Raw genomic sequence first — 20,289 nt, 5'->3', positions numbered from 1 at the left:
ATTAGAGGCAGGTGTACTTGATTGCACTGATACACTGGTCTACTTATAGCCCATACTACAAACACTGCTGTGTCGTTTTGTCTCTGTGCAGGTATGTAATGTGATGAAATCAGATGTTTGGGTTTTGTGCTATGAATTCTATAGTGAAAGTGTCGTTTTGTCTCTCTGTGCAGGCCAGGGCCTATTATATGCCACAGCCTAAGGGTAGCAGAGTTGCAGAGGCTGGAGTGACCACTGGCTATTTGCTTGCAGGGTGGTGGGTCTCCAAGGACAACTTCTAACCCTGTTAAAGGCAACACGTGGAGTGCAACTGGCCGTGTGGCATAGCTGGCTCTGGCCTTGGGACTGTGTGTTTTTATACGATTCATAAATGGGACACTGGACTGTTTTATCTTTTATCTCTTGATATTTTTTTTGTCAATAAATTATCTTTTAGAATTTTATTGACTGTCATCTTTTTGCTCACGACTGAGACGGTTGGTCAGACCTAGAGTCTTTCTTTTGGTGTGTTACAACTGGCGTTGTCGACAGGGTCTGGCTACCATAATCTGTAGTGGGCAAAAGCAAGATGACTGATCAGAGTGAATCACAGTCTGGCCCAAATAGAGAAGCACCAGTTTCTAGTGCAGGGTTTAGGCCCTTTGGTATGATCCCTATGTTTAATATGGTCACAACTAAATTTAGAGGGAAGGATTCAGATATTAGTCTAGGTGAATGGAAAAGTAATTTGCAGACAACATTTGCTTTGCAAGGAGTTCCTGTAGATTTTAGAGCAGAATTAACACTCTGTTACTTAGAAGGCAAGGCTAAAAGAGAGATTTTAATTCTAGCACCAGAGAAGTGTAATTGACCTGAGCTAATTTTTAATGAGTTAGATAAGTTGTATGGGGATAAAACAACTGCTTCGGTCCTGCGCTCTCAGTTCTTCAACGCTCGCCAAGAAACACATGAAGACATCAGTTCATTTGCACTGAGATTACAAGAACATTTTCTCAGGTTAAAGAGGAAGGACCCTAGAGGTATGAATGACGAAGATATTCTTCTCAGAGATCATCTGGTTGAAGGCTTGAGAGACACTGCCCTTAGAGGTGAATTCAGAACAAAAATTCTAATGAATGATCAGTTGACATTTGCAGAAATTAAAGCAGAACTAATCCTGAGGGAACACGTTTATGGTGAAATGGTTGATCCAGTCCAGTGTTTTGCTGCCAAAGGTGAAAGATACAAGACCTGTAATGCTAAGGATATGGAACAGATCAAATCAGAGTTGTGGGAGGACATGAACAAGCAAATGACTACACAATTCAATGATTTATCACAGACTTTGATCAAAGAAATCCGATCAGAACTTCATCAAGCTACACAAGGGACTTTGGACTGGAAACAGACTGACCAGTCCAGATCAAGAAAGAAAGGAGGGAGCAGACCCAGAGTCTACTCAAACAGCTATGATGAACAAGGTAGCCCCATCTGTAACACTTGTTCCCAGCCAGGCCACATAGCTCGGTTCTGTAAAAGCACGCCTAGATCTGGATCGTTAAACTAGACGACACCACTGTGGCGGCCCAGACAGTGGGTTGTGTCGATGCCAATGGGCCTCAAACTGATGTGAAAAAACTGATTGGAAAAGTTCCTAAAGTCAGCTTGTGTCTTGATGATGTCCCAATACAGTGTATTCTGGATACTGGATCAAATGTGTCACTGATAAAGAACAGCTACTTCTCGAAACACTTCGGCAGTAATGGTATGAAATTGAAGGATGCAAGCAGCTGGCTGGTGCTCGAGGCTGCTAATGGACTAGATATTCCATACCTGGGTTATGTATTGCTACATGTGAAGATTGGACAGGTGGAACTCCCTGAATGTGGTTTTTTGGTGATTAAGGACCAATGTTTAACCGACAGTGAAGGCGTCCTAGCTATGAATGTTATTTCACAGTGTTACGAAAAAATGGATCAGGAGAAGCCCTTAGCCTACCTCTCCTCTAGTGGAGCCGAACAGAGAGCTTGGACTACTGCTTTTCAGATTTGTGCCAGTCAGGCACGGTTTGCAGCTTTAGATGGGTCCATTGGGTATGTACGTACCATAAATCGCCATCCTATACAGATTCCCCCTCGGAGTGAGATGTTGGTTTGGGGTCGTACGAAGACTGGAGTGGATGGCAGGGATTATCAATGCCTGGTGGAACCTGTCGAGGTGGGTGAAGTCTTAATTGCTAGAACATTATCTACAGTCCATGATGGGAGGCTTTTGATTAGGGTCCAAAACCTTAATGACTCACCAATGTACCTTTACAGACATCAGAAGTTGGTAAGACTTTTATTATTGACCCAGCAGATATCATACAAGAGAATAGTGTGAACATGACTCGTGTTGGTGTAAACAGAGTATGGACAAGCCCTGCCCAAGGAGAAATGCATGTTCCCTGATTTAACTGGTCTTCATTTGTCCACAGAGGAATTGGAGAAACTGCAGGCTTTATTGCATAAGCACAGAGCAGTGTTTGCTGTGCATGAGGAAGATTATGGATTGACAAGCACCATGCAGCATTCGATTCCTACAGGCAATGCTGCACCAGTCCGTGAGCGCTATAGACAAATTCCACCAAAGTTATATCAGGAGGTGAAGAGTTTGATTCAAGGTATGTTGGATGCTAACATCATTGTGCCTAGTTGCAGTCCATGGGCTTCTCCGATTGTGTTAGTCCGTAAGAAGGATGGGACACTTAGATTTTGTGTGGATTATCGTAAACTTAATGCTGTGACCCATAAAGATGCTTACCCTCTTCCAAGAATAGAAGAGTCACTTGCCAGTTTGGGTAACGCAAAGTATTTTTCCACACTTGATCTTGCCAGTGGATATTGGCAGGTTGGGGTGTCCCCACCAGACAGAGAAAAAACTGCCTTCACTACACCTGTGATGTTTACAGAACTTATTTTGAAAGGTCGAATGTAAGGCGGAAGGAGGAGATATTAAAAAAAAAAAAAAAGACAACAGAAAACTAGATGAACAAGTTAGCGCTGCAGACTGGGTTGCCGCTGCAAGCCTGAGAATTAAAGAATAGAACTGAGAAATACTGAAGGTGTCATCATTAATGTTTGAGGCATGCAAACATTACATTGGCGATGAGAGTAAAGGTTACAACCAAAGCAAGACGAAGGAAGTTGCCCTACCCGGAGCTTAGGAGACAAGAACATGGCTGCACACGCTACTCCACTTCCACCCTTCGACACGGAGACCGACCTCGGTTCCGTCGGACCTCGCTGGACAAAATGGCTTCAGAGGTTTGAAAACTACACCACCGCAATGAATATTACTGGGGATGCGAGATTAAGAGCATTATTGCTGCATGTGACTGGTGAAAAAGTGCATGACGTTTACGACACGTTAGCAACGGATGACGACAAGTACGCAGATACAAAACAGAAATTGTCAGCGTACTTTGCGCCTGTTTATCTGTTCAGGAAAGCAGTGCAGGAGTCAGGTGAAACGTTGGACAACTATCACACCAGGCTTAGGATTCTAGCCAAAAACTGAGTTTGCAGACATTACTGCAGAAATCAAAACAAATTATCCAAAGCTGTACATCATCACAGCTGCGTAGAAAAGCACTCAGAGAACCTGATTTAACTTTGGATGATCTATTAAATCATGGGCATGCATGTGAGTTGTCTGAATTGCAAGCTACAGGGATGGAAGCTGACAAGACAGCTGCAGTTAATAAAGTACAGCACAAAACAGGACGTGACACCACGGCTAGAAACAAATGGACACCCTCATGGCAGCCGAATAACCGCTGTCGAAACTGTGGAGGCAGATATCCTCATGAGCAAGGCTTCCCAGCCAAAGACAAAATCTGTAATTCTTGTGGCAAATACAATCATTTTGCAAAGCAATGTCGCTCAAAGAGAAAAGAGACACATTGTGGAAAGAAGTATAAGAAAAATCTGCCACCGCAAACTGTTCATCAAGTAACAGATAGCGCTGCACATGTGGAGACAGGACACACATCCAGCAGTGATGACGCCTATGTATATGTGGTGAACACAGCTAAACATCCTAAACTCCCACATACTGAAATCAGAGTAAGGGGCACCCAGATACCGGTGCTAATCGATTCTGGGGCCACTGCTAACTGCTTAACTGAAGCTACCTACAACAAACTGACACCACGTCCTACATTGACTTCTACAGACATCAAGATTTACCCATACCACTCATCTACGTCTCTCCCTATGTGTGGTGCGTTCAGGTGCAGTGTGGAAAAACAAGACAAAACAGTTAGGTGTTCCTTCTTTGTCATTAAAGGAGGAGGTTTCAATATTTTGAGTTTTGAAACCTCAAAAGCCTTGGGACTCCTCCATATTGTCACTGCGGTCTCTTCTCAGTCTCAACGTTCTGTTGCAGACAAGCTAGTAGAACAACACCCAGAACTTTTCCAGGGAATTGGAAAACTCAAAGATTTTCAAGTGAAACTGCACATAAACACAGATGTAAAATCAACCTGTCAACCACACAGACGTGTTCCTTTTCATTTACGTCAAAAAGTGGAGGACGAACTTCAGAAATTAGAAGCTGATGACATTATTGAAAAGGTTACATGACCAACACCGTGGGTTTCACCCATTGTAACACTGCCGAAACCAAAGAATCCGGATGACGTACGGATATGTGTGGACATGAGACAAGCGAACACTGCAATCGAACGAGAACCACACGTCACGCCCACGATTGATGATGTAATCCATGAGCTGAATGGATCTACGGTGTTCTCAAAACTTGATCTCAGGGCAGGATACCACCAACTTGAATTACACCCTGACAGCCGCTACATTACGACATTCACTACTCATCTGGGACTTGGAGTCTCTTCTGCAGCTGAAGTGTTCCAAAATGCTATTTATCAGACGCTGCAAGGACTGAACGGAGTCAAAAATCTCAGTGATGACATTATAGTCTTTGGCAGGGACCAGGCTGATCATGACAGCAATCTTAAAGCGACTATCAGAGTCAGGTCTTACTCTGAATCGAGAGAAGTGTGAATTTAATAAAACGAAACTTGAGTTTTTTGGTTTCATCTTCTCTGCAGGTGGCGTTTCAGCAGATCCTAAAAAAAGGTTGCAGCAGTTCAACACGCTCCCAACCCAAAAACATCTGATGACATCAAAAGTCTCCTTGGCATGGCCAATTACTGCTCAAGGTTCATCAGAGACTTCTCATCGATCTCTGAGCCACTGCGCAGGCTCACGCACAAGGACACCCCTTGGACATGGGGTCAAGACCAAGAAACTGCGTTGCAGGCACTCAAGGTCAGTCTCACAAGCGACACGACGATGTCCTACTTCTATCCCAGCAGACAGACTGAACTGATAGTTGATGCTAGTTCAGTAGGACTGGGCGCCATTCTCTGTCAAAAAGATGAAAAGGGGATGAAGCACATTATTGCATATGCAAGCAGAGCACTGAGTGATGTGGAAACGGGATACTCGCAGACTGAGAAAGAAGCACTCGCCATTGTGTGGAGTTGCGAACATTTCCATTTGTATGTTTATGGACATCCATTCACACTGGTGACCGATCACAAGGCACTCGAAATCATCTGGAATAACCCAAGATCAAAACCACCTGCCAGAATAGAAAGATGGGGACTGAGACTTCAGCCATATAACTTCAGAGTGGAATACAGAAAAGGTGCTGATAATCCAGCTGACTTTATGTCACGTCATCCAGTGCCAACACAGGAGACTGAAAGTGCTCGTGCATGTAAGGTTGCAGAAGAGTATGTCAATTTCTTCTCTTATCACTCCACCCCAAAAGCCATGACACTTCACGAGATAAAAACAGAGACTCTGAAAGACCAGGTTCTGCAGGAAGTCATCGGTCACATCAGGAACAACACGTGGCATCTAACAGATAAATCCCAGCATGCTGACATTTTGAAATCATTCAAACATGTTCAAAGTGAACTAACAGTAGCCGACTCATCTGACTTCATTCTCAGAGGCACGAGGATAGTCATTCCAACTGTCCTACAAGAAAGAGCAATACAACTGGCACACGAAGGGCACCAGGGTATCGTCAAGACCAAAGCGCTGCTACGTACCAAAGTATGGTTCCCAGAGATCGATCGGAAAGCAGAATCTGCAGTTCAAAACTGTCTGCCGTGCCAAGCTAGCACACCTGTCACACACACTGACCCTCTGCAGATGTCACCATTACCGGAAACGCCCTGGCACAGTGTCAGTGCAGACTTTTATGCACCACTCCCTACGGGGGAATACCTGCTCGTTATCACAGACTAGTATTCTCGCTATCCAGTCGTTGAAAGTATACACTCAACATCAGCATCTTCTGTTATCCCAGTCATTGACAAAGTGTTCTCCATGTTTGGGATCCCAAGGACAGTAAAAACTGACAATGGTCCTCCTTTTATCAGTGAGGCTTTCTCACAGTTTGCAGACTACCTAGGATTCCATCATCGCAAAATCACACCTTGTTGGCCTCAGGCGAATGCCATTGCTGAGAGATTTATGAGAACCCTAGGTAAAGCACTGAGAGTTGCCGAGACGCAGGGCACACCATGGAAACAGCAACTAAACATCTTTCTTCATGAGTACAGATCTACATCTCATAGCACAACAGCGAGCTCACCAGCTGAAATACTGTTTCAACGCCAGCTATACACCAAGCTCCCTTTCGTTAACACCACTCCACGGAAGTGTTCAGATGCTGAAGTGAGAGCAAGGGATGATAGCGCAAAGATCAAGATGAAGGTGATTGCAGATGCAACTCGTCGCGCCAGACCACACTCACTAAGTCCGGGTGACACAGTGCTGCATCGCCAACCCAAACACAACAAATTATCCACACCATACAATGCAAAACCCTACAAAGTGACTAAGGTTAAGGGTTCTGAAATTACAGCTACAAGGGATGGACACTCAATTGTCATTGTCAGGAATGCCTCATTCTTCAAGAAAATCAGACATGGACTTGAAGATGCCCCACCTGGACGGCATGTCGACCCCGCCTTAACAGACAAGCCCAGATACCCAGTCAGATCAAACAGACGCGTACCTATGCATCTGTCTGATTACATCAGATCTAAGACTTGAATATCTGAGTGACCAGTTAAAGGTTATGCTGCGTGTAACATGTTTGTTGTTCCTGAATCTAACACTGTAACCAGTATTATAGTGTTGAATGTTGATAGTGTTTAGTCAGAGATCTGCGCAAATGCAGTGCTGTTTAAGTGATGTTTAGGTGTGGAGAAACTCAAGTAATAAGAACGTTCAGTAACTTTATTAGGTGTCGTTGTCATAGGTTCAGATTAATAATTCACCTCGCTGAGTACCTAAGTTTGTTGATTTTACTATTAAAGTATCTTCTGAGAATTGAATAGTAAAATCAGCATCAGGTCACACTACAGTGCAGTGACTAACAAAACCCTTATTAAGTGAAAACTAGAGATCAAAGTAGTTTAAAAAGGTTGGAAACAGACCCCACCGAATAGATATAAATATAAGAAGTACAAAAATAAAATAAACAAAGACAAAATTACATTAGAACTTATTTTTAACGTATTGAAACTAATAATAGGAAGGATAACAACCTGTAAACTGATATTAACAATGAAACATAGTTGGCATGACGACCATGCCCAGAATGTATAAAATGAATAAAAGGAAATAATTCGCACAAAAACCTATTAAATAAAATAGAGAGATGCATAAGGTACATTAAGGCTGTGTCATTGTTCGGCCGAGGAAAGTGTGTGAAAAGGTAAATGTCTCCAGCTTGGTAAAGGGTGAAACTGCAGATCACCCGAAGCCCTTGATGGATACAAAATAAAATATAAATAATATATATTATAATAAACTGCTTGGTTCGCCATGCAACAGAGAGAATGAATGTGACCGAAGGTTGGATCTGAGATGAGGCAAACAGAAGACCAGTCTAAGAAGTAGGCACAAACCTGTTCAGAGAAAAAGCAAATTTGTACAGATTGGATGAATTCTAAATTATCTGTTTGCTGAGTAAGATGATCCTAACTATTAAATTGGCTCAGTAGTAGTATACACTAATAAAATATTGTAATATACTATTGTTATTATGTAGAAAGAAAAAGATGATAATATTAATAATAAGAAGCATCTAAAAAGATATCCAAGTCTGAGTTTCTTTGCCTTCTAACAATTTTCTCCTCACACCTTCTCCATTTCCTCCTCATCCTCCACCCAAGAGTCATCATTAACTTTGGTGCTACACGTGGAGTTACCCGCACAAGTTTGGAAGGTGGCTGGTGCATTTGACAAGCCAAAGGGCATTCTGGTGAATTCAAATAAACCCATGGGTGTAGTGAAGGCAGTTTTTTCTCTGTCTGGTGGAGACACCCCAACCTGCCAATATCCACTGGAAAGATCAAGTGTGGAAAAATACTTTGCGTTACCCAAACTGGCAAGTGACTCTTCTATTCTTGGAAGAGGGTAAGCATCTTTATGGGTCACAGCATTAAGTTTACGATAATCCACACAAAATCTAAGTGTCCCATCCTTCTTACGGACTAACACAATCGGAGAAGCCCATGGACTGCAACTAGGCACAATGATGTTAGCATCCAACATACCTTGAATCAAACTCTTCACCTCCTGATATAACTTTGGTGGAATTTGTCTGTAGCGCTCACGGACTGGTGCAGCATTGCCTGTAGGAATCGAATGCTGCATGGTGCTTGTCAAGCCATAATCTTCCTCATGCACAGCAAACACTGCTCTGTGCTTATGCAATAAAGCCTGCAGTTTCTCCAATTCCTCTGTGGACAAATGAAGACCAGTTAAATCAGGGAACATGCATTTCTCCTTGGGCAGGGCTTGTCCATACTCTGTTTACACCAACACGAGTCATGTTCACACTATTCTCTTGTATGATATCTGCTGGGTCAATAATAAAAGTCTTACCAACTTCTGATGTCTGTAAAGGTACATTGGTGAGTCATTAAGGTTTTGGACCCTAATCAAAAGCCTCCCATCATGGACTGTAGATAATGTTCTAGCAATTAAGACTTCACCCACCTCGACAGGTTCCACCAGGCATTGATAATCCCTGCCATCCACTCCAGTCTTCGTACGACCCCAAACCAACATCTCACTCCGAGGGGGAATCTGTATAGGATGGCGATTTATGGTACGTACATACCCAATGGACCCATCTAAAGCTGCAAACCGTGCCTGACTGGCACAAATCTGAAAAGCAGTAGTCCAAGCTCTCTGTTCGGCTCCACTAGAGGAGAGGTAGGCTAAGGTCTTCTCCTGATCCATTTTTTCGTAACACTGTGAAATAACATTCATAGCCAGGACGCCTTCACTGTCGGTTAAACATTGGTCCTTAATCACCAAAAAACCACATTCAGGGAGTTCCACCTGTCCAATCTTCACATGTAGCAATACATAACCCAGGTATGGAATATCTAGTCCATTAGCAGCCTCGAGCACCAGCCAGCTGCTTGCATCCTTCAATTTCATACCATTACTGCCGAAGTGTTTAGAGAAGTAGCTGTTCTTTATCAGTGACACATTTGATCCAGTATCCAGAATACACTGTATTGGGACATCATCAAGACACAAGCTGACTTTAGGAACTTTTCCAATCAGTTTTTTCACATCAGTTTGAGGCCCATTGGCATCGACACAACCCACTGTCTGGGCCGCCACAGTGGTGTCGTCTAGTTTAACGATCCAGATCTAGGCGTGCTTTTACAGAACCGAGCTATGTGACCTGGCTGGGAACAAGTGTTACAGATGGGGCTACCTTGTTCATCATAGCTGTTTGAGTAGACTCTGGGTCTGCTCCCTCCTTTCTTTCTTGATCTGGACTGGTCAGTCTGTTTCCAGTCCAAAGTCCCTTGTGTAGCTTGATGAAGTTCTGATCGGATTTCTTTGATCAAATTCTGTGATAAATCATTGAATTGTGTAGTCATTTGCTTTTTCATGTCCTCCCACAACTCTGATTTGATCTGTTCCATATCCTTAGCATTACAGGTCTTGTATCTTTCACCTTTGGCAGCAAAACACTGGACTGGATCAACCATTTCACCATAAACGTGTTCCCTCAGGATTAGTTCTGCTTTAATTTCTGCAAATGTCAACTGATCATTCATTAGAATTTTTGTTCTGAATTCACCTCTAAGGGCAGTGTCTCTCAAGCCTTCAACCAGATGATCTCTGAGAAGAATATCTTCGTCATTCATACCTCTAGGGTCCTTCCTCTTTAACCTGAGAAAATGTTCTTGTAATCTCAGTGCAAATGAACTGATGTCTTCATGTGTTTCTTGGCGAGCGTTGAAGAACTGAGAGCGCAGGACCGAAGCAGTTGTTTTATCCCCATACAACTTATCTAACTCATTAAAAATTAGCTCAGGTCAATTACACTTCTCTGGTGCTAGAATTAAAATCTCTCTTTTAGCCTTGCCTTCTAAGTAACAGAGTGTTAATTCTGCTCTAAAATCTACAGGAACTCCTTGCAAAGCAAATGTTGTCTGCAAATTACTTTTCCATTCACCTAGACTAATATCTGAATCCTTCCCTCTAAATTTAGTTGTGACCATATTAAACATAGGGATCATACCAAAGGGCCTAAACCCTGCACTAGAAACTGGTGCTTCTCTATTTGGGCCAGACTGTGATTCACTCTGATCAGTCATCTTGCTTTTGCCCACTACAGATTATGGTAGCCAGACCCTGTGTTACATGGCTGAAGTAAACTAAAGCCTAAAATACTTAGTCAGTCATTTGCTTAATAGTAATTTAACTTTATATAATTCACATATAAAACTATGAATTGTAATTTTAAATGGTTTAAAAGCATGTAGAATGGCATATGTAGGCAAGTATATTTCTGCTTTTATCAAGAAGCAAAGACAAAAAGGAAAAAAAAAAGAAACAGGGCAGCATTCGGTGGTTGAATCATCTGTCTCCACCAATGCCTAAACCAAATCTGCGCCCTTGATATAAAGAACTTAGCAACTAATGGTGCTTAAAATGTAGGCAAAAGAGAAGAAGAGGGGAAAAAAACAAACGCAAAACAATATTTAGCTGTAGTGCTAAACTGCTTTTGTCTATTTTTGTTTTTTTTGTTTTTTTTTTTACTCCCCTGTTCCACTATACCTACAATGTAAGCACCACTGGGTACCAGCAATTATTTTTAGCTGTTGAAATGACCCCCTGAATTCAGAAAAATGATATGGTAAAGGTTAGGAGAGCAGAAGTCAGATTTCTTTTCTTTGTACAGAGCTCATTCGGCAGGCTACACTGCTGCTTCTGCGGGATAACAGAAAGATGATCCTTGAGAAACAGAGCTCGTTCCTGTAGTCCACTGGTGCATCCTAGTGGCTGTTTATTATAGTGATGCAGGTAGGCTGCATGGTAAAGGAAGATCAGAACAGCAAATACAAGCATACAAACCAGCAAAAAGTTGTCATGAGTGATATTTGACAGTGACTATGAGCTACCACACACCTCAATCTGAACATTGCTGTAGCTGAACTCACTTATACCCTGTAAGACGTTGAGTTTTGTATCAGTGTCAGCAAATGAAAAATTTGAAAAAGATGATGCTCTTTCTATATTTGGAAAATAAATGGACATTGTTTTGGTACAATACATAGGACAAGGTGTGTATACTGAATAGCGACTGTATTCTGATGTTCTTTTAAGTTTTGTGTATAGAAAATCAAGGTCAGTGTGATCAACTGTGAAGAAACTGCTTCATTGTCTGAAATGAGTGACATTATTAAATGTTTTTGTCTCAAAAAATGGTAATGTTTCTTCTCATTTAGTGGTAGCATATTGTTTGTTGGAACTCGCCTTGTTTTTCCTAAATACAATTTATTAGTTTGACTATGTAAAGATTCAAGAAACACTCATATCTTCACATTGTAAATAATGAGCCAGACCAATATGGTTTAGATTACTTTGTGCACTGTAACTATAATATTGTTCAGAAAACATAATCTGTATTCAGTTTTTGCTTTAATAAATGACCGTTGAGTGTGTCGTTCTCTGAAAATGAAAAACAGTGAAAACTATCCATAAGAAAAGAACAAAATATTCACATTCGGGGGTTTTTTTTGTTTTGTTTTGTTTTGTTATTTTTGGTGAGAAATATGTATGTTAAGAAAACATACAAGGTGAGGAAAGCAAAACCTGTGTACGTGATTATGGAGGGCAGCAGTAGAAGCATCTAAAGGCAGTATATGTATTTTTTCTTGATTTTTACTGCAGAAACGTTATCAAGGAGCATAATCTGCAATCTCCGAAATGACCACCAGGGGGAGGTTGTTACCCAACAACCTGCAGTGTGCAGAGCTGAATCATTATCATACTTTACCAAATAGCATCAGCTCTCATCTGTACGCTGCCACACAGAGTCTATTTGACAGGTACAAGGATCTGTGAGGACACAGAGCACTATTCTTCTGACCCGGTGTCTTCTTGCACATCGAGCAGAGCTCTCAGGAATTATCATTCACAGCCATGTGGCTGCACAAAGTGCTTAATAGAGTCCCAGAGACTGTGGATTTAAGAATGCGAACTGAAACCAACAAGTGGTTAAAACCTTTTGCAGATTATTGGATATTCAACATGCCCTTATTGTTACTTCATGGTCATTTCTTTTGTTGTGGTGGTGTATAGATGGTGTTTAGATTTTCTGTTTAGACCTGTTTAGGTATTTATTTAAAGAGAGAGAGAAATAAAATCTGTAAAAATAATTTTCATAGCTGTTTCACTTAAAAACTTTCCAGATATAAAAATCATCCTTTTGTTCTCCTCATCTTTAGGCATCAGAGTAAATAGAATTATATAATGTTAAAATATATAATAAATATAAATGAATTATTATTAATAATAATAATGATAATAATAATAAAAACACATGTTTACGTTTTGGAAAACTCCCCTTCCTATGCCTCACAGTGGTATGATCCATTAGCTACTATCCACTGCTCTTTAACTTAAAACAAATATTGTGTGAATCACTGTCCTTTACTTCTACCGCTCTATAGATTAAAACACAGTGCGACCAAGCGGCTTTCAAAGCCGCTGAAGCTGTCCTGTGGGAGGGTTTTCACAATTTCAGAGAAAAAATAGTGAAAAGTGAAGATGCCGGAGATGTTTCACCTAAAGCAGGGAACTACCTCAGCGGTGAGACAGCAATGATTTTGAATCATATCTGCGGTAATATTTTTTTTTACATTCATTGCACCATATAAAGGAACACAGCAGTAGAGAAAAGGGGATGGGCTTCATTTATTGATTATTTATTGGCAACAGCGTTACAGGCGAAATGAATGCATTTTAATGCAATGGCCTAATATGGGTAATAACCAACAACAGATTGCTTATGAATAAAAAAGTATATCACATTCTGAAAAAGCATCACATATCAAACATTTGTTCCCTGTGTTCCATTTTGCAGTATCACACTAACTGCTCCAAGTCTCCAGGCTCGTGACTTTAATAACATATAAAAGTCACTTGCAGGCCCGTCCTCTCAGGTCCTTATTTTCTTCCCTTTTGCATAAATCCATGCAGGACAAGTGTGGCTTTGCATGTAACTTTGGGTCAGCAAAGGCAGACAGCACACAAACCCCGAGAAGAGGTGGAGCTATGACGAGACTCTTAAAATCCGAAGCTTATTCCTCAACTCACTGCCAAGGTGACGAGCTCCGCTCCTGACAAATAGCTCCGAGCTCCGCGCTTCACACGCAGGGACCGGGCATGAACGCGGCAGGATTTGGGAGTTTTGGGTCAAAGTTTTGCTTTCGGTTCCAGATTTCTGCTCCACATGGGATCAAATCTGGACAGAAGTAGAGCGTAAGAAAAAACAAACACAAAGAAAGAAAAGAGAAAAAAAAGAAACCAGGAGCCGCAGGCGCACAGAAAAAGTCGGCAACCTGTACTCAATACTTGCCTTGATCCTAAATCTGAGGATAACTTTGCCCACAGCGTTGATCTTCGGACTACAGCAGCGCAACAGAGGGAATATGAGTTCCGGCTTGGGCCACTGAAAGGGAGTGATAATCGGGTAAACGCGCTCCGGTGACCGACAGCCAGATTATGCAGCATCCTTTGGACATGGGGGCGCATTACTATCCTCCGGATGTTCATGCAGACCACAGAACTCATCGCTACAGGAGTTTCATGATAGAGGAGATCCTCACAGATCACCCGGAGCACAAAGTTTCGGCTCCGGCCGGGGAGCTGCTTAAATTCGGAGTACAAGCTCTACTCTCTGCGCGGCCTTTCCATAACCAACTGGGTAAGGCAAAAGATGGATGAGTCTTTCATAGCGGTGTGGAAAAAACACACCGGGATAATACACGCATTAATATTTAATACAATAGCGAAATATTCAAAGGGGATTTCACATTTAATTACAAATGTAGGCATGGGGGAAATGTTTCCTTTCTTATCGCTGTTTTTAAGTAACACTGTAAACAAGAAAAAGGCAGGCGCATTATGAAAATGAATTACTGTAAAGTTTTTAAATAATGGGTTTTATCTGATTAAGAAACAGAATATAACATAAGAAACAAAAACATATTAGAAGCTTAAATGAGTTAAAGCGTGGATCACCGATGAGATTCATGTTAATCTTAGCTCTTCTTTTGATGAGCGCTCGGTGACGGTATCTAAATATGATGGATCAATATCTAGAAATAATAATAATAATAATAATAATAATAATAATAATAATAATAATAATAATAATAATAATAATAATAGTAGTTTAGGGTAGAACTGCATTTGCCTTTTTTCCAATTCGAGTCACAGAACGAGAAAGACTAATTTCCTTTCCCGATTATTAATAATAATTTCAGGCCTCTTTAATATTCACAGTAGCTACTCCAATTTTAAAGCTTGAAGCTGTGCTTTGTTTCGTTTAATGTTCACATCATGTGACCTTTAACCTTTGAAAACATGTCTAACGACAATAACACAATAATACTGACGCCTTATTCTAACCTTCCACGCTTATAATGTTTGGTATCAGAAATAAGTAGAACTTAATCGTATCTACGTCATTCATGCTTTTCTGTCCGTGTGGCAGCAGCGCTTTGAAATCTGCTCCAGCGTGTGCGTGCTGTCACATGCGTCCTCTGCAGAAAACACACGATATTAAAACGACTTTTCGTTTGCGGGGAACTCATTTAGCCTCCGAGAGCTGCCCACCTTAAACGATCAGGGAATCGATTTTAAAGGTCCACTTGTAGTTTACGCCGTTGTTCCCCCCTTGGGTCCCCACTCCTCGAAAACATCGAGTAAATAAAACCAACTCGTTTTGAAATCTGCTCCTCATTGCCGTGGGTAATATGTTGTTTCCTTTCCCGGCCATGTTCACAGTGCTTAAAGCCGACCAGACGAGCCTCCTAAAGTTCCCCATGTCCCCGCTGTCCTGCTCGCTGGGCTCCCCGCTCCTGTCCGCGGCCCCGGGCCTTCAGGTAGGCGCAGCGTCCCACCACCTGCCGCTGGACCTCCACCTCCGCGGGAAGCTGGAGCACGGAGCCGACGCAGGCAGCAAGACCAAGAAGGGCCGCCGCAGCCGCACCGTGTTCACCGAGCTGCAGCTGATGGGCCTGGAGAAACGATTCGAGAAGCAGAAGTACCTTTCTACACCCGACAGGTGCGCAGGAAACCGCCGAGGATAATGGCGATAAAGACAGCTGCTTTCCCGGGACTTACTGTAGGATTTATTCCAGCCTGTAACCTGCAGACTGCTTCACAGCACTGCAAAACTTCTCTCACATCACTAATTCATGTCTTTATTATCTGTTTCCTATTTGCATTGAAACACTGAGTGTGTGTTTAAACGAACGAACCTCGTCCAGCTTTTAATCTAAAACTGCTGCGTTAACCTGGCTGCTCAAACCACACCTGAGCGCTTTCACGGTGGCCGGTGGTGAGAGCTTCCATTTGATCTGGGTCGTTCCACCTTTAGAAAGCTAAAGCGAAATGAGGCTATTACAAGCTGCAACAGGTAGCAATAAAACCTCATTATTATCCTGGTGACTTGATGAGGTCTTTGGAAGTGTGGTCCACACTGCTTTCTTCTTCTTCTAATGATATGTTTGATTTTGTGTCTTACAGAATAGATCTCGCAGAGTCTCTCGGTCTGAGTCAGCTCCAAGTGAAAACATGGTACCAGAACAGGAGGATGAAATGGAAGAAAATTGTAAGTTGGCTGGACTTAATACAGTCTGTTTAACATGCAAGCTCAACGCAAAAGTAAAGAGATGCTTCTGCTTTCCATTCTTTCAACTTATCCTGATGGGAAATGCAGTTCAGCGGAATAAATTCAGCAGTATTATTTTATTTTTATTTTTTTTTTTTGGGGGGGGGGGGGGTCCTGCATTGAATATGTTGGTGTGCAACTTTGTTAAGGACGCCAAATCGCATGTATGAGTCACCGTCTGTACTCTGAGGCTAAAACCGAGTTTCTCCCGCAGGTGCTGCAGGGCGGCGGCCTGGAGTCCCCGACCAAGCCCAAAGGTCGCCCTAAGAAGAACTCCATCCCCAGCAGCGAGCAGCTCTCTGAGCAGGAGCGATCCACCGCAGAGGCTGACCGGCCCGATGGCTCCAGCTCCCACTTAGAGAACGCTCAGGAGGAATGACCAGCCTCTTTATCTATGAACCTGTGGGACGCTCAGAGTGCCTGAAAAAAGGGGGATTTTTTGCTGGACCGTACGGCCACCTGGTGCAAAAAAAGAAAAGAAAAAAAGAAAAAGAAAAAAAAAGCCCTACAGAAACCTAACGTGCACGAGGCGACATCCTCCAGCAGCCCGGCGTTTTTGTGGCATTCCCTCGTGATGCTGCTGTTGAGGAGGGGACTCAAATATTTGCAGTAGGTCTAACTCTTTATATTCTAAGGATCAGCTCTCACTTATCTGCCCTGCATTCCCTTTGTGTAACTTTGCATTTGATTAATTATTAAATATATTTTCACTAAGGCTCTTCTCCGTTTATTGCAAAGGGGGCATGGTTAAAGATAAGCGTGTCGTCACCGGCCCCGCGCGGCCCTGTTCACACGCGCCTAACATGGATACATATCTGCACATTCAGACAAGTTCGCAGCGATTCACCAGGCTCCAGATAACAGAGACACGGGGGCGTAAAGGCGCTCAGGTTTAGGACTAGTTGCTGTTGACCTGCGTGTCCTGCTGTGGTAATGTCATGATTCCATGTAGCAGCATTGGGGCTTCTCTTTCTTAATCGAAATAAAAATATGGATTTATTTAATGAGGAGTTTTTGGGGGGTGAGAATACAAAATAGGTCTCCTTTCACATGAAGCGTATCAGGGCCATTTAGGTGAATGCGAATGCAGGAGAATATGTTACAGTATCGTTAGCTTGAATTTATCGTGAACATGTTAATCAGAATATATAAAAGGTAATAACTTGACAGATCTGGACTGCACAGGAAGAACCACTGCGAAATAATAATAACAATAATAATAATAATAATAATAATAATAATAATAATAATAATAATAATAACAATAATAATGATAATAATAATAATAATAATAATAATAATAATAATAATAATAATAATAATAATGAAAACATGAGGTGAGAAGATTATTTCTTTAGCTTGTTATTAAAGACAGTTTTCCCTTAACGCCTCTGTGGCAATAAAACGAAATTCTGATCTCAGTAAACCAAAGCTGAACGATAACAGTGAACAGATAAAGGTTTACTAGTAAAAAGTAAATACATCAAATAAAAATGCCGGAATATGTCTTCTGTTACTCTCTTTACTCGCAGACCTCATATATATATATATATATATATATATATATATATATATATATATATATATATATATATATATATATATATATATATATATATATATAACCCTAACCCTAACCCCCTAACCCCTAACCCCCTAACCCTCATCTATCTATCTATCTATCTATATATATATATATATATATATATATATATATATATATATATATATATATATATATATATATATATATATATATTTATTTATTTATTTAATAGTAAAGCTATCCTCATCTATCTATATATATCTATCTATCTATCTATCTATCTATCTATCTATCTATCTATCTATCTATCTATCTATCTATCTATCTATCTATCTATCTATATCTATATATATATAGATATATATAGATATAGATATAGATATAGATAGATGAGGATAGCTTTCATTAAAAAGCTATCCTGCTGAACACATTATTACTTTAACGCGTAGCTGATCGGCGAACTATTTCGAATACGTTTTTCTTCTTTTCTTCTTTGTTGTGTTGCTGTCACGTCGGGGGCCTAATCCCGTATTTTCTAAATGTTCATTAAATTAAATTAAATGTTCATTAAAGCCATACATTTCTATGCATTTCTAGCTTTTTCAGCTGATCAACTTGAGAAAAACAAACGCTGAATTGCGTCTTTAATAAAAATAAATGCTGAGTTGGAATTGAGAATTCCGCCGGAAATTCGTCGGGCTCCTCGCATTAAACACTCTCAGGCATCGGTGCATCATCACAAACGCGGGCTCTCTCATCACTCTCATCATTAGAACTGTGGAGTCTCAAAGCTTCACTGCCTCTAAATACAAATGCTACATGAGTATAAAAAACAGTATTTTCATATTATTATTAATAATAAATCAGGTTCAATTTTTTGACTCAAAGTTATAGTTCAAAGGTTTCCTAAATAGAAAAAAGACAAAGCGAATGTGGAAAACAGCACAACAGGCACATTTAAGTAATACTATTAGCTGGGTGGTTAGCTAAAAGTAATCAGTGTAAAATAACAGCTGTAGGAAACAGCTAAATGTAGTAGATGAACAGGTAAAAGTAATGGATAAAGAAACAAAGAAGAGTGGTAGAAATGTGGCCTAGCTGAAATAGCTAAGCAAATAGAAATAACAAACATTACGAGTTAAATATATAAATCCTACTGAATAAATCCTACAGTAAGCTTATATCTTTGTATCTATATCCATATCTATATATCTGCATAAATAATTGTAACTTCTTTTGCACCATAAACAGTGGATATTAAATAATCTACTTTGGAATGGAAAAAATACACAACACTGTTTGCTCTGATGTTATTAAATGGATTTTAAAAAAATCCTATTCAGATTTGCCTGACAGCGTGGATGAAAGGGTACTTTATTTGATCTGTTTTTGCGTGTGTTATGATAACGCTGTTAGGGTATATCATATTTTTATTTTCTGGAAATATTCTAATAGTATCTCACAGGGAAGCTCACATTTATCCTTGGAAAATCCAGCACTGTTTAGACTCAGACTCATAATTCTATTAGTATGCAGCAGGAATACTCCAGGCCTAGTTATTTAAACAATACCATTAAACAGGATAAAATGTGTGGTTTCTTCAGAGGCCATTGCAGCTACAATATCTTTTTTTTAATACACCTCATTTTAATTTGCTTAACAACTTCCCATGTAATTATCACAAAACAGTAGTTAATGACTTAAATAGAAGAATAGACTTTTAGCACTTTATATAAACATACATTACAGACATGAAACGCACACACACTCTTGAATGGTTTTACACTGAAAATGCTGGAAAATGACTTTTAAAACTTTTAGTATTTCACATATTCTGGGTCTCACATCTTTTGCCAGAGGGACAGATCTGAGACCACAGATAGTGAAAGTGTACGTTTATAAGGAGTCTGTTTTTCAATTCTATTCAAAACTTTAAAACAAAGAAGTAGAAGAAATATTTGTCGATGTGGCTTATCATTGGAGCATGAATGGTAGCATTTATTTTTATGGTAAAAGCAAATAATACCGTGCGCACTAAAAGAGGTCTAAAATAACATTAAAAATAATAGATGGCATGAATTTTATTTGACAACAGCTCACACTTTAGCTGAATTTATTACGCTTATATTCATGCTTTTCATTACACTATAAAACGGCCAATTGAGTGTGTAAATGAACAAAATAGATACAGCTGCAGGTTTTACTGGTGCCTAACAAGTGACTCCACAGCACAATAATATTTTATGCTGGATAAGTGTTTTATTTCATTAGATTTCATTAGATTAGATGCACATCTGTTTGTTCTCCAGTCTTGAGTTTAAGACATTTGTCAAGAATCAAATGCAGTGAGATAAATTACTGTCATGATGAAGCAGTGTCAGTGCGCCTGGAAGTGCAACACTTTTCCTTCTTTGGAAACTCATTAAACAAAGACAACACACAATGTACTGTAG

At 40.5% G+C, this 20,289-nt stretch overlaps 1 protein-coding gene across 1 annotated transcript; it reads left to right on the top strand.

Moving 5' to 3' along the window:
- Positions 1–13,633: 13,633 nt before the first annotated feature.
- Positions 13,634–17,004, top strand: barx1 (BARX homeobox 1). The gene is made up of 4 exons (XM_085407841.1): positions 13,634–14,316; positions 15,402–15,681; positions 16,146–16,230; positions 16,505–17,004. The coding sequence occupies exons 1-4, from the start codon at positions 14,115–14,117 to the stop codon at positions 16,667–16,669; spliced, it is 732 nt and encodes a 243-aa protein (XP_085263967.1). The 5' UTR covers positions 13,634–14,114; the 3' UTR covers positions 16,670–17,004.
- Positions 17,005–20,289: the final 3,285 nt, after the last annotated feature.

This window comes from Rhamphochromis longiceps, linkage group LG5, assembly GCF_057381845.1.
Source record: "Rhamphochromis longiceps isolate RC_006_pf linkage group LG5, R_longiceps_female_GT1.1, whole genome shotgun sequence".
In the NCBI taxonomy this organism is placed as follows: domain Eukaryota; kingdom Metazoa; phylum Chordata; class Actinopteri; order Cichliformes; family Cichlidae; genus Rhamphochromis; species Rhamphochromis longiceps.
Note: the sequence above shows the minus strand (reverse complement) of the source record. Positions and strands in the feature narration are given on the sequence as shown.

Excerpts from the sequence above, each read along its gene's own strand:
- barx1 (XM_085407841.1), top strand. The coding sequence starts at position 14,115 with ATGCAGCATCCTTTGGACATGGGGGCGCATTACTATCCTCCGGATGTT. Across the intron at positions 14,317-15,401 it reads GCCTTTCCATAACCAACTGG|TGCTTAAAGCCGACCAGACG; the intron begins GTAAGGCAAAAG and ends CCATGTTCACAG. Across the intron at positions 16,231-16,504 it reads GGATGAAATGGAAGAAAATT|GTGCTGCAGGGCGGCGGCCT; the intron begins GTAAGTTGGCTG and ends TTTCTCCCGCAG.